The sequence below is a fragment of the Aspergillus sclerotioniger genome (assembly GCF_003184525.1).
Source record: "Aspergillus sclerotioniger CBS 115572 chromosome Unknown BO94scaffold_31, whole genome shotgun sequence".
Lineage (NCBI taxonomy): Eukaryota > Fungi > Ascomycota > Eurotiomycetes > Eurotiales > Aspergillaceae > Aspergillus > Aspergillus sclerotioniger.
This window is the reverse complement of record NW_020291021.1, coordinates 286,157-298,326: the sequence shown is the minus strand read 5'-3', so window position 1 is coordinate 298,326 and position 12,170 is coordinate 286,157. Positions and strand designations below refer to the sequence as shown.

Below are 12,170 nucleotides of genomic sequence, written 5' to 3'. Positions count from 1 at the left end.
ACGGACGGGAGGCGTCCAGGCGGGATTTCAACGGGACGGATTAACCAAGGCTACAATTTGATACCATGCACTACGATTTCAGAGAAGAATTCCAAGCAATCCAGCTTTACTGCTTTTTGAACTTTTTCATTTTTATGCCAGGAACTGGCGGGTATCGACGTTGGCCTAGCATGGGCCCTGAAGCAGAACATCTACCACATGGCCAGACGAGCACATCGTCCGCGCCGCCCCTGTCACGGTTCCAGGATGGAACTGTTTAAGCAGCAATGGTGACCTCAACTTCAACACCAGCCTCGATGTTGATGATGATCTGCTTGACGGTCTCGGTGGGGGCGAGGAGGCTATCGCGTCCGTTAGCATTGCCGGTCCGCCTGTCGCGCAGGGAAGGCCAAAACTTACTCGATGAGACGCTTGTGGATGCGCATCTCGTACTTGTCCCAGGTCTTGGAACCCTCACCGTTGGGGGTCTTACGGGTGGAGATGTGAAGGGTCTTGGTGGGAAGACGGACGGGACCCTTGACCTGGAGGGACTTGGAGCGAGCACGGTCGATCAGCTCCGAGCACACCTTCTCGAGGGAGGCGACCTTGCGAGAGGTAAGGGTGATACGGATCTTGTGGACCTTCTGTAGAGGCGGAAAGGGACCTGGTTAGTACTGCTTCCACTGGATGTACGACGTATGCGATGATCTTCGAAGACATCGCCATGTCCTAGGGGTGTCGGTCACATACAGGGCCCTCGCCGAAATCCTTCTCGGGCTTCTGGAAAGACATCTTGAATGTAATTGAACGGTGGGGAGACCGGTGGGATTGAGATGCTGTCGATGAAGTCGATTAGTGGATGTCGGGGGATGGAAAGGAGGTTAAGTCCAAGAAGGGGGGGGGGGAGCATACCGCAAGCGAGGCTGGATGCCAATCAAGACCTGAACTTCGGGGTTCGGTAAGGTGATGATGGCCGTTGAGGGTCTATCTGATATTGCGGACAAATCGTGAATCTTTTTTTCGACGGTGCGCTTAGTGGCTCCTTGTGCGGGTGTCGGCCTTGGCACTCGCCTATCTGGCGCTAGCCCGGTTGAGCAGTGGGTGAGTCAGCATCATCGGGACTTGTCATCTAAACTAAGGCCACCTCCAGATGGGGCTCAGCATCATGCCGGACCCAACCTCAAGTGATACATAATGATTCATAATCCTGGGGTTTGGCTGCCTTCCTGCTTCCTCACCTAACTCACCCATCCATCTTTCACTCGACAACTTCCCCGTACCATGCCGGAACTACCTCCTCTGGCACCCGTCCCTCCCCCGGAGGTGCAGAGCACTGTGCTACCCGCCGAGTGGGAGCTCTATATAGATGCATGGATCTTGCTCCTCGGGGTGCGCATCGAGGCCCCTGATTCACAGTTCATGCAATATGCTTCTGGCGATGAGTCCGCAGTGGCCTTTCTGGCCTCCTTCTATCTTCAGTCTGCAAAATCTGGCTCATCCGGCGTCCATGCTGGACCCAAAGCACGAACATTACGGAAGCTGTGCTTCTTGTTAACGCGACGGTTCCTACTTGAGGCCTCTCCAGCACCGCTTGAACTCCTTGAATGGAACGTCCTGGCCAATATGTGCTGTTGCTATCCCTCAAGCTCCGCCTTGAAGAGACTACTGTCCGATGCCTGGAACAAGCATCAGGATGCGATAACGGCCAGCCTCGAGAAGACCAAAGCCAAGATCATCAGAGAGCTTACCTTGCTCCATCCCAGCAAGTCTACGGCCGTTCTCTCTGACGTCCGACTCTTGACCATCCTGGCATCTGCGCTGCCCGGTTGCGGCCAGGTGCTCATGGCTGGTTCCGACTTCCTGGACACCTTCTCAGATGCGTATCAGGCGCACAAGAGAGAAGACTTCCGTAGCGTCCTCGTCGCGAATGTCTACGTCGGTCTGGCATCGCTGCTCAAAGGCGCAAAGCCAAATCTCTCCTCTCTACTGGACCAGCTATTCAGCCTGAAATCCAGCGCCGGCATCGGCACATCAACGACGAAGAAGGAGCCCACCCTCCTTTCAGACGTCATTTGCAGTACAGATCTCCTAGTCCGCCTAGACAGATACCTCAGCGCTCATCCCCAGAAACGTGGCCAAGACCTCGTCTCCAGTCTGCGGACTTATCAAGAAGAATCCAAGCTCTTCCACCGTCGACATCAAAAACAGAAGAGGCGAGTCGACAAAGGCAAAGGTCGCGCCACTGACCTCCCTCCTGCCGAGGACCTTCACATCCACAGGATGTCCCTGATCACCCAAGTCCAAGACCTCTTCCCCGACCTTGGCTCCGCCTACATCACCCGTCTCCTAGACCACTACAACGACAACCCAGAAACCATAGTGGCCCATCTCCTTGACGACTCCATTCCCCCTGAACTCCAAGACCTAAACAAGTCCGAACCACTCCCCACCACCCCATCAACCCTACCCCATGACCCTCTCCCACCCCGCCCAACACCCCCTTCCATCCTCTCCCCTCAACCCGCAAAAACATCTTCGACAACGACGTCGACCTTGCCGAACTAGCCCTCACCGACCCCCATTCCCTCCACCTCGGCCGCGCCAACGCAGACCTAACTGCCGACGCCGTCCTCGCCGACCGCACCAACCACACAGCCAACAAAGCCGCCATCATGTCCGCCCTCGCAGCCTTCGACTCGGACGAAGACGAACGCGACGACACCTACGACATCGCCGACGTAGGCGGCACCATCGACGCCACCGACGACACAGATCCCCGCACCTCCTCCACCACCACGGACCCCAACGAAACCGAAATGACCCTCTACCGCGCCTACAAATACAACCCCGCCCTCTTCGCCCGCGACTCCACCACCCGCCGCTCTCAACCCCGCGCCTCCCTGAAACGCGAGACCGGCATGACCGACGAAGCCATCGAAGGCTGGGCCGTCATGCTGACCCGCGACCCGAAACGCCTCTCCAAACTCGAAGACAAGATGTCCCTCTCCGCAGGCGGTCCAGACGGAACCCTCAACCAACAGGACTTACCTCCCACAGCGTACCGGAAACCAGGACCCGACGACTCCCAAAGCGATACGGAGGACCAGCACCCCAGCTCAAGGGGCAGAGGAGGGGGTCGTGGTCGTGGTCGAGGCGGGAGACGAGGTGGTGGTGGTGGACGTGGAGGAGGTAACCCTAGTGCAGGCTCTAGCGGCCACCAGCAGAATGGTAATCCTGCTGTTGCGCGCCAGAGAAAGGAGGAAAATAAAGCCAGTCGGGCGAATCATAATCGTCGACAACAGCGAGCGAAGAAGGTGGCTAGGGCTGGGGCATGGTGGGGTAGAGCAGAACAGAGCAGTGAATGTGATGGAATGAGGGGAATCATCCGATGCACTGGATGTAGATAATCATTTTTTGAATATAAAGGATACCAATAATACCTGCATGTATTAGTACGGGTTTTACCATTAGTCATGAGAAGGTTGGTGATTCTCGGGCATGAAACGGTAAGAAATGTAGATGGGTTTCTATACCCGTGTGATACTATATTTCTATCAAAACAAACAAAATGATACACAAAACAGGGCATTATCTCATTAAGGACTGCAGGGTGCAGGGAAGGGGGGCATCATAGGCACATCAAAACTCTCGCCTGCAAGCCCCCGGATAGACTACAGGCTGTGGGGCATGACCATATACATCAATGATCTAGGGATATGTGGCTGGCAAACATGAAAGGGAATTTATCTTACTCGGTCACAGACCCGTAGGCTCATCTATAACCGTCTAGTGGTGGTCCGAGAATACACCGTGCTCGGCGCACGACTTGCGGCATTCCTCAAGGATGCGGACCTGCTTCGCGACGTCCCCGAGTTTGCCAATGACCTCCTTGTTGCCGTCGTAGAAGGTGAAGATGGTGTAGGGAATTCCCGTGTCACGGCAGAAGTCGAGCACCAGTCGCTGGGTACGGCGCAGGTTGTGGCGCGGGATGCGCGGGTAAAGGTGGTGGATGGCTTGGAATTGCAGACCGCCGTGGAAGAAGTCGAGCCATGTCGGGCAGTCGACGTCCATGGTGGTGCGGAGCATTTTTTGCGGGAAGGACTCGTTGACTCCCATGTCGGAAGTGGACATGGCAAAATGGGAGAGCGTGATCTGCACGTGCAGAGGGGAGGTGACCATGTGGGAGATGAAAAGGAAGGTGAGCCGACTGCCCCAGTCTGGAATGGTCCGGTACATCACTCCGTAGCCAAACCAGATCCAGAAGAAGATCTGACCGCCAATCTCGAACCACCGGTGCCACCAGGCGGGGCCCTTCTTGGGTGCTTGGCCGCAGAAGAGGTATTCCCAGCTCAGACGGTATAGGTTGAAGCGACCGAACATTAGGATAGGGTAGTAAAGGTAGTTTTGGAATTTCAGCAAGAAGTTCGCAGCGGCATCGAATGTCATGACACGGTCGTAGTAGGTGCTGCGAAGACTGGTGAGGAAGCGATGGGAGACGGCGAAGAAGGGCATGTGTTCAATATCAGGGTCGTGTTCGGGTGCGTTCGTCACGATATGGTGGACATTGTGGCTGCGTTTCCACCATCCCAGGCTGAGCCCTCCCAGATAGTCGGCTATGATGATGCCGATCACCGTGTCGACATGGAAGTTGTGCGTAATGCCCATATGACCAGCATCATGGGCGCTAAACACAAGCTGATGCCAGAAGCATCCTAGGAAGAATCCCGAAGTCGCGTACCATCCGATTTGAAGAAAGTGATAGGCCAGAGCGGCGAAGAGCGTATACCGGCAACATTCGATAAAGTAGGAAAAATAGCGGCAGTCGTAGAGCCCTTCTGCACGAATCTGCTGGTCCAGCTCGCGGTATCTCTGTTTGATCTTCTCCTGGTTTTCTGGATCTAGGGATGGGTATTTAGCCGTGTCGAAGACTAGTTCCTCCTGGGTCCGGGCATCGAGAAAGAAAGGCTTGGGCTTGAATTCGTCGCTCTCTGTGGTCGAGGCTGAAGTTGTGGAGGACCCGGGCTTTCGTTGACGAGCACCTGACGTAGTATCAACGGCATCGAAGATCGGGGACGGCGGTTGGGATGTTTCCTGCCCGGAGCTTTCTTGCCCAGAGCTCTCCTCATCGGACAAGCAATCCTCGGTATAGGGCCGGAACTTGCCGCCCTGGATCGGGGGGAGAAAGTTCAGCCATGGACCGTCGATGCGACCGATCTGGAAGGACAGCATTCGTTGGCGCGCTTCTTTCGAGTGTAGCCTGCATGAGAGAGACCCCTGGGTCAATGGGTTGTTCCCATCCGGGGAACTAGGGCCAAGGCCACGTACGCATTGATTTCATCCGTGGCATCCTTGCCAACCATATGCCTGATAGACTTGTCACCGCCGGGATGGTAAGGAATCCAAGCGTCGACTTTTAGGACGCGATTGTCGAAGATGATGACATGCTTGCCGTCGGCAATGAGGCCTTCGATATACCGACGGGACAAGAGGGTGTCCTTGCGGGTCGCGGCTAGCGAAGGAGCGGTGACCATGGTAGGAGTACCTGTTGTTGGGGTGGGTGGAGGGAGGAAGGAAGGAAGGGAGTCTAAGGACCAGCTTAGAGCATCATATGGGAGGGGTAGGGAAGTGGTGTGAGGTAGACGGGAGGGGGGAGGGATAGTAAGAGAAAGAAAGAAAGCTGTTGTTGAAGTGATGCGGCTTCCCGGGGGGGATGTTGTGGTGGTATTATTGTAACTAAAAAAAAAAGCGGGGACGCAAAGGTGAAACGTGCCGGCGATCGTCACCCGATCCATCCAGTGTCATTCCACCCACATTCATCATCATCATCAGCCTTCCATTATTATTCCTTCCCCCCCGACTTGCCTCCCTCTTTGAACCGTCTCTTCTGCCCCCAAACCCAGACCTGGCTTTGGTCCGGTCCCTCCGTCCGTTCTGATTGTGTCAGCGTCGTATGATCCAGCATGGCCGCCAACCCAGGAGAGGTATAGTCACCACTCACCACTCACTACTCTCTACTCTCTACCTACTCCTACTCCTACTCCTACTCCCCGGTGTGCGCGGCCACACCAGGCATCGACCTATCCGTCATTCTTCTATCTAGACCCATGGTGTGGATGTTCTGACTCGGTCTGGCTGGCCCTTTCTGACAGGATTCCCTCTCGCCGCTGATCCAAAAATGGCTCGAGTGGGACCAGGTGAGTCCCCTGCATTTGTCATATCTCTCTGGGTCTCTCCACCACCGGCCAGCTGCTAAATGCTAATCCCCCATCCCAGGATCCCACCACCCGCGGGGAAATTGAGCGGCTCCGCGATGCGGGCGAGTTGCCGGAGCTGCAGCTGCGCCTGCAAAAGAGTACGTGTGGGCTCGAGACTTGCTTCTTCTGATCTCCTCGTACCAATCTAGGCTCTGATTGCTCCCCTGCCTGTCATGTCTAATCGCACCCTGCAGGAATCCAGTTTGGAACCGCCGGTCTCCGGGGTCGGATGGCAGCAGGCTTCTCTTGCATGAACTCCTTGACCGTCATCCAGGCTTCCCAAGGCCTGGCCATGTACCTGAAGAACCACCACGCCGACATTGCGTCCTATGGTGTCGTCATTGGTCATGATGCTCGCTACAATTCCGCCAAGTTTGCTGCCCTGGCCGCCAATGCTTTCATCTCACAGAAGATCCCGGTCTGGTTCTATTCCGAGCCTTCTGTTACTCCAACGGTGCCTTTCGGTGTAACCCAACTGCATGCCGCTGCAGGCATCATGGTTACGGCAAGCCATGTAAGGCTCCCCGCCAGACATTCGAAACTCCCGTAGCTAATACCTCTGGCAGAATCCGGCACAAGATAATGGTAGGTCGACATGGTTTGCTCCTTGACAACCAGACCGGCTCACTGACAGGAATGGTTTATAGGTTACAAAGTGTCTGGTTACGCATTTCCAGCCCGTTTTGATTATCACTAACATGCTCCAGCTATTTCAAAAATGGCGCTCAGATCAATTCCCCCATGGATGCGGAGATAGCCCGATCCATCGAGGAGAATCAGGTCCCTTGGCCTAACGCATGGAAGGATCTGCAGCCGAGTGAATACCTGCGCGCGAAATCTTACGACAATCTCCTGCCGCACTACAACACGGCAGTGTGGCAATACGCTGTGAGTATATCTGCAATCTGCTTGAGCAACAGGGCTAACTGTTAGACAGACATACACTGTCCGGGAATGGAAGCAGCCACAGCCTTTTGTGTATACTCCTCTGCACGGTGTCGGAGGCCTGGTATTCCCTAGCTTGTGCCGTTCAGTTGGTATCAATGATTTCACGGTTGTCGCAGAGCAAGAGAAACCGGATCCGGACTTCCCCACGGTGGCTTTTCCCAATCCTGAAGAAGCAGGGGCACTCGATCTCGCGATGCAGACGGCAGATCGGGAGGGCAAGGATCTCATCATAGCACATGACCCAGATGCAGATCGCTTCGCTGCTGCTGAGAAAGTGAAGTATGTTTTCGCTGCCCCTAACTACAGATCCTACGCTAATACGACTCTGTTGTAGCGGATCATGGTTCAACTTTACCGGAAATCATCTCGGAGTGCTTCTAGCATCACACCTATTCGATTCGCTGGAGACTATCGACAGCGATACACGAATCGCCGTGCTGAACTCGGCCGTCTCTACGTGCATGCTAGAGAAAATGGCAAAGGCCAAGGGCATGCATTACGAAGAAGCCTTGACCGGCTTTAAGTGGATGGGCAACATAGCGCGCAGACTGGAGGAGCTGGGATACTATGTCCCGTTTGCTTTCGAAGAAGCTCTTGGCTACATGTTCCCGGAGGTGTGCTATGACAAGGACGGCATTTCCGCCGCTATGGTTTTCTTGCTGGCCGAAGCCAAATGGAAGGCACAAGGACTCACCCCATATATGAAGCTTCAGCAACTTTTCAAGGAACATGGACACCACGAGACTCTCAATACCTACGTGCGTTCGTCAAGCATTGATCTCACAATGAGCCTGTTCCGGAAAATTAGGTCTGGGCCTTTCAGCGCTGGAAAGTCCTTCGGTGCATTTAAGATTCTGAGGTGGCGAGACCTGACGGAGGGTTATGATTCCGGAACAGACGACCACCGCCCGACGCTCCCAATTGACAAGAGCAGCCAGATGCTGACACTATGGCTGGATCGGGGTGTTAGATTCACCATCCGTGGCTCAGGCACAGAACCTAAAGTCAAGAGTAAGTTGCAACACAACGGATTTCAGCCAACTGCTAACGATGTATGTTAGTCTATATTGAAAGCAGCGGGTCTTCGCGAGACCAGGCCGTCGAGGCTGTCCGTGATACATTCCTGACTGTCCTAAAAGAATGGGTTGAGCCTTTTGCCCCATCAATGACCTACAGCAAGCAACAAATTACCTCCTCTGGCACTATCTTCCAGGTGGAGTGAGCAGCCAGTGATAGTGGTGATGTGCTTGGGCGATCTTTATGTTCACGAATGACCATAGAACACAGGGGACATGACTCCCTCTGTGTTGCCATTTCAGCAATACTTGCATGAATACGACGCAATGAATCCACTGTGACTTTTTTTCAGCCAGTACCACGGCCGTAGTAGGCCATGCAGAATATGCCTCTTGCCAGAGGTCTAGGCATTGAGCTAGGATGAGCTAGGAGGACAACCTACATGCCAGCAAACTCCGTATAGCAGCGCAAGTTAGGCCGAGCTGAGTCCCAGCCTGCTTACCATACGCAACATCACACACGTACAAGTCCGTAGTAATTCTTCGGTGCTATCCTTGCGACCCGCAACTTGCTCCTACCCAGCACAATCCACAACCAATTGCTACTTGCAGTACATAATAGGCATATACCACCTTCTCGACGTGTCTTTCATCAATAAGCCTACGGCCTCTTCTCCAAAGCCACATCCTGTCTATCCAGCTCAAAGAAAAGGCAACACCCCCATTTGACTTCTACAATTTCCAAGACTCCAATATGGCAGCGAGGCCCTCATCAATGTGTACAATCCCATGTGATTCTTTTCTCTCTTTGAAAAATCGAGAAATACCATACCATACCTTCAATGGAAAAGAGTAGAGTGACGGGGCAAGCATTCCTTGCGAAAATTGATCCCCAGGGCGCTCGATTGAATAGATCATTTATTCCTGTACTTAGGACCATCCCTCATGGATGTGTGCATGCAGTGTATGTCGGTAGTCAAGCCAGAACAATAAGATAGATGAAAGATGGTGGGTTAGGATTCCCTGGGAGTGTTTTTGGCTTATTTAGGCACACTTGGAGTTACATCTCAACAAGATCCGATATGGTGTAGTGGCTAACATCGCCGTCTCTCACACGGCAGCCGGGGGTTCGATTCCCCCTATCGGAGATTAATTCCTTCTTCATTTTTTATTTATTTTTGTTTATTTAGATCATTTATATCAATAGTGTGCAGGGGTTTACAGGAGTGATGTTGTGATGATTTTTTTGTCATTATGTCTATCGAGTTAAGGGTTTAATCAAGACTATTGATTCGTAAATCTGGATACACAACCAACATAGGAAATATAATGATGTCAATGCTACACGGGATTGGCTAGCGAGGCTAGACTAGAGGAAAGATACAGGATGGCGTGGTTCATGGCAGGGAGCTTAGAAGTGGATGGCCTTGGAGTAGGTGGCCATGGCAGCCTCCTTGAAGGCCTCAGCCAGGGTGGGGTGAGCGTGGCAGGTGCGGGCAATGTCCTCGCAGGAGGCACCGTACTCGACAGCCAGGGTGGCCTCGGCGATCATCTCGCCGGCGTTGGGGCCAACGATGTGGACACCGAGGATACGGTCGGTCTCAGCATCGGCGATGAACTTGACCTGACCCTCAGTCTCGAGGTTGGTCTTGGCACGGGAGTTGGCGCTGAAGGGGAAGGTTCCGACGCGGTACTTGACGCCGGCGGCCTTGACCTCCTGCTCGTTCTGGCCAACCCAGGCGACTTCGGGGTGGGTGTACATGACGCTGGGGATGCAGCCGTAGTTGACGTGGCCGTAGCCCTTCTTGATGTACTCGACGGCAGCAACGGCCTCCTCCTCGGCCTTGTGGGCAAGCATGGGTCCGAAAGTGCAGTCACCGATCACACGGATGTGGGGGATCTTGGTGCGGTACTCCTGGTCGATGACCAGACGGCCGCGGTCGTCCTTCTCAATGCCGACGTTCTCCAGGGCAAGGCCCTCGGTGTAGGGGCGGCGACCGATGGCGACGAGGACAACATCAGCGTCGAGGGTCTCCTCCTTACCGCCCTTAGCGGACTCGACATTTAGGGAGACAGTAGCACCGCTGTCGTCACCCTTCATCACCTTGGTGCCGGTCTTGAACTTGATACCCTGCTTGGCGAGGATCTTCTGGGCCTGCTTGGCGATGTCGGCATCCATACCGGGACCACCAATCTGGTTCAGGAACTCAACAACGGTGACCTCGGAGCCGAGGCGGGACCAGACGGAGGCCTGTAAGAGTAAAATAGTGAGCAAGGGCTTTCAAAACAGCATAGCCGGAACTTGTTCCACCAAGTATACGTACCATTTCCAGACCGATGATACCACCACCGATGACGATCATCTTCTTGGGGACCTCCTTCAGAGAGAGAGCACCAGTGCTGGTGATAATTCTCTTCTCATCAATGTTCAGGCCGGGGAAGGGAGTAGCCTCACTACCGGTGGCAATGAGGATGTTCTTGCCGCGCAGAGTCTGCTCACCACCCTCAAGGAGGTTGACCTTGACGGTGTTCTGGTCGACGAAGGCACCAGTACCCTTGAAGTAGTCGACACCGTTCTTCTTGAACAAGAACTCGATACCCTTGGTCAGGCCCTCGACGGAGGTGTCCTTGGCCGCCATCATCTGCTCGAGGTTGAGCTTAACATCACCGACCTCGATACCGCGCTTTTTCGTGTCGTGGAGGATCTGGTGGTAGAGGTGGGAGTTGTTCAGCAGGGATTTCGAGGGGATACAGCCGACGTTCAGGCAAGTACCACCCAGACGGCCACGCTTCTCGATACATGCGGTCTGTCGGAATGCAGCAGTTAGCGGACTAGTCCAGCCGGACCACTTCGGGGACTGATATAGATCGCACCTTCAGGCCCTCCTGACCGGCCTTGATGGCAGCAACGTATCCAGCGACACCACCACCAATGATGACAAGATCGTGTTCGCCTATGCATAATCCAGCTGATGGTTAGCCAGGGCCGTTTCTCGGGAGCGCAGGCACCGCCCGCGACAGGGCGGTTCGCACAACGGGGACGTCACCAACCTGATTCAGAGGCATAGCCACGTTGTGAGCGTCCGAAGACGGCGAGAGAGGGAACAGCGACAAAGTTGGAGGGGACGGCCTTGGGACCGGCAGAGCGGAGGACAGCCCGCGGCGTCGCCCGCGGCAAAAGACTCCGGAACATGGTAAAAAGGAGGAGAAAAGGCCAAGGAAAAAGTCGGAGGAGTTAGAGATGACAGCAGACAACCAGTCCTCCCAGTGAACAAGCAACGGAGGAGAGGGGAGGGGGCAATTGCGGGTGGAAGGAGACGGGCTCAGGTGGTTAGAGGATGATAGGGAAAAACGATGTTGGGACAAGAAGCTTTCTGGAGGTTCGCCAGCAAAAGCTGGCGGCCCGGTATCGATACTGTATCCCTCGCGTATGTAATCATCCGCCCCAGCGACCGTCGGGTCAATTCGGCTAACCTTTGCCATGTTGCCGGCCTCCTGTTGAACCGGATTTCCGCTACAGGCACTGTCTCCTCAATCCCCAGGGGTTTCTCCAGGATCAGACTTCCGGTGCTTTGTCCGTGTGGCTCGATGCAGAGCGTGAGAGGCCGTGCCGGTGGTGAGTCCGCCTGGATACCGGTCAGTGTTACGGCCCAAAATACCTCATAGAACCACCCGAACGGGTAAGGAACCAGACTCTCACCCGTTTCCAGTCACTAGAAATAATAAAGGGAACCACTGCAGCACCCCCTCCAGTGAGACCTGCATCCTGTGCTCTCCGGCACCTCAAATGAGCAAACTTACCAGCCTCGCTAGTACCCGCGGGTAACTGGCCAAGCACCTGGCGTCATCAAGGCTATTGTCGGCATTATTTTATGTCACGCCCCTCCGCTCTTGGACCTGTACCGCACCTAGTAAAAGGTCATCAATGGTCTTGGACCGGAGGTTATTGGACTGGACGGGCGGGCGAGCTGAG

At 54.6% G+C, this 12,170-nt stretch overlaps 5 protein-coding genes and 1 non-coding gene across 6 annotated transcripts; 3 read left to right on the top strand and 3 right to left on the bottom strand.

The window, feature by feature from the left end:
* Positions 1–89: 89 nt before the first annotated feature.
* On the bottom strand, positions 90–1,053 carry S10a (40S ribosomal protein uS10). The gene is made up of 4 exons (XM_025606340.1): positions 892–1,053; positions 730–815; positions 400–623; positions 90–341 (listed from the first exon to the last, which is right to left on the bottom strand). The coding sequence occupies exons 2-4, from the start codon at positions 769–771 to the stop codon at positions 257–259; spliced, it is 351 nt and encodes a 116-aa protein (XP_025463605.1). The 5' UTR covers positions 772–815; positions 892–1,053; the 3' UTR covers positions 90–256.
* Positions 1,054–1,150: 97 nt separating this feature from the next.
* Positions 1,151–3,481, top strand: BO94DRAFT_538902 (uncharacterized protein; the record flags this gene model as incomplete). The annotated part of the gene is made up of 3 exons (XM_025612582.1): positions 1,151–2,320; positions 2,545–3,313; positions 3,433–3,481. The coding sequence occupies exons 1-3, from the start codon at positions 1,261–1,263 to the stop codon at positions 3,479–3,481; spliced, it is 1,878 nt and encodes a 625-aa protein (XP_025463604.1). The 5' UTR covers positions 1,151–1,260.
* On the bottom strand, positions 3,416–5,637 carry BO94DRAFT_500436 (fatty acid/sphingolipid desaturase). The gene is made up of 2 exons (XM_025609414.1): positions 5,305–5,637; positions 3,416–5,236 (listed from the first exon to the last, which is right to left on the bottom strand). Exons 1-2 carry the CDS (start codon positions 5,508–5,510, stop codon positions 3,766–3,768), a joined length of 1,677 nt encoding a protein of 558 aa, XP_025463603.1. The 5' UTR covers positions 5,511–5,637; the 3' UTR covers positions 3,416–3,765.
* Positions 5,638–5,939: 302 nt separating this feature from the next.
* Positions 5,940–8,403, top strand: BO94DRAFT_589384 (phosphoribomutase PRM15; the record flags this gene model as incomplete). The annotated part of the gene is made up of 10 exons (XM_025615946.1): positions 5,940–5,960; positions 6,129–6,173; positions 6,253–6,331; positions 6,428–6,747; positions 6,800–6,818; positions 6,881–6,890; positions 6,941–7,121; positions 7,171–7,460; positions 7,516–8,192; positions 8,243–8,403. The coding sequence occupies 10 exons, from the start codon at positions 5,940–5,942 to the stop codon at positions 8,401–8,403; spliced, it is 1,803 nt and encodes a 600-aa protein (XP_025463602.1).
* An 870-nt stretch (positions 8,404–9,273) lies between these two features.
* On the top strand, positions 9,274–9,345 carry BO94DRAFT_t270. The gene has a single exon. It is a non-coding gene; the product is annotated as a tRNA-Glu (tRNA).
* An 88-nt stretch (positions 9,346–9,433) lies between these two features.
* BO94DRAFT_538897 (dihydrolipoyl dehydrogenase) lies at positions 9,434–11,824 on the bottom strand. Its single transcript, XM_025612581.1, has 4 exons — positions 11,249–11,824; positions 11,072–11,151; positions 10,522–11,004; positions 9,434–10,448 (listed from the first exon to the last, which is right to left on the bottom strand). Exons 1-4 carry the CDS (start codon positions 11,388–11,390, stop codon positions 9,609–9,611), a joined length of 1,545 nt encoding a protein of 514 aa, XP_025463601.1. The 5' UTR covers positions 11,391–11,824; the 3' UTR covers positions 9,434–9,608.
* Positions 11,825–12,170: the final 346 nt, after the last annotated feature.

Bases quoted from the DNA above. Each gene is read 5' to 3' on its own strand.
- S10a (XM_025606340.1), bottom strand. From the start codon at position 771: ATGTCTTTCCAGAAGCCCGAGAAGGATTTCGGCGAGGGCCCT. The intron at 624-729 runs GTATGTGACCGA...CCGCCTCTACAG, and splicing joins AGGATTTCGGCGAGGGCCCT to AAGGTCCACAAGATCCGTAT. The intron at 342-399 runs GTAAGTTTTGGC...CGGACGCGATAG, and splicing joins ATCCACAAGCGTCTCATCGA to CCTCCTCGCCCCCACCGAGA.
- BO94DRAFT_500436 (XM_025609414.1), bottom strand. From the start codon at position 5,510: ATGGTCACCGCTCCTTCGCTAGCCGCGACCCGCAAGGACACCCTCTTG. The intron at 5,237-5,304 runs GTACGTGGCCTT...TCTCTCATGCAG, and splicing joins GCCACGGATGAAATCAATGC to GCTACACTCGAAAGAAGCGC.
- BO94DRAFT_538897 (XM_025612581.1), bottom strand. From the start codon at position 11,390: ATGTTCCGGAGTCTTTTGCCGCGGGCGACGCCGCGGGCTGTCCTCCGC. The intron at 11,152-11,248 runs GTTGGTGACGTC...GATTATGCATAG, and splicing joins TGGCTATGCCTCTGAATCAG to GCGAACACGATCTTGTCATC. The intron at 10,449-10,521 runs GTACGTATACTT...TTACTCTTACAG, and splicing joins GTATCATCGGTCTGGAAATG to GCCTCCGTCTGGTCCCGCCT.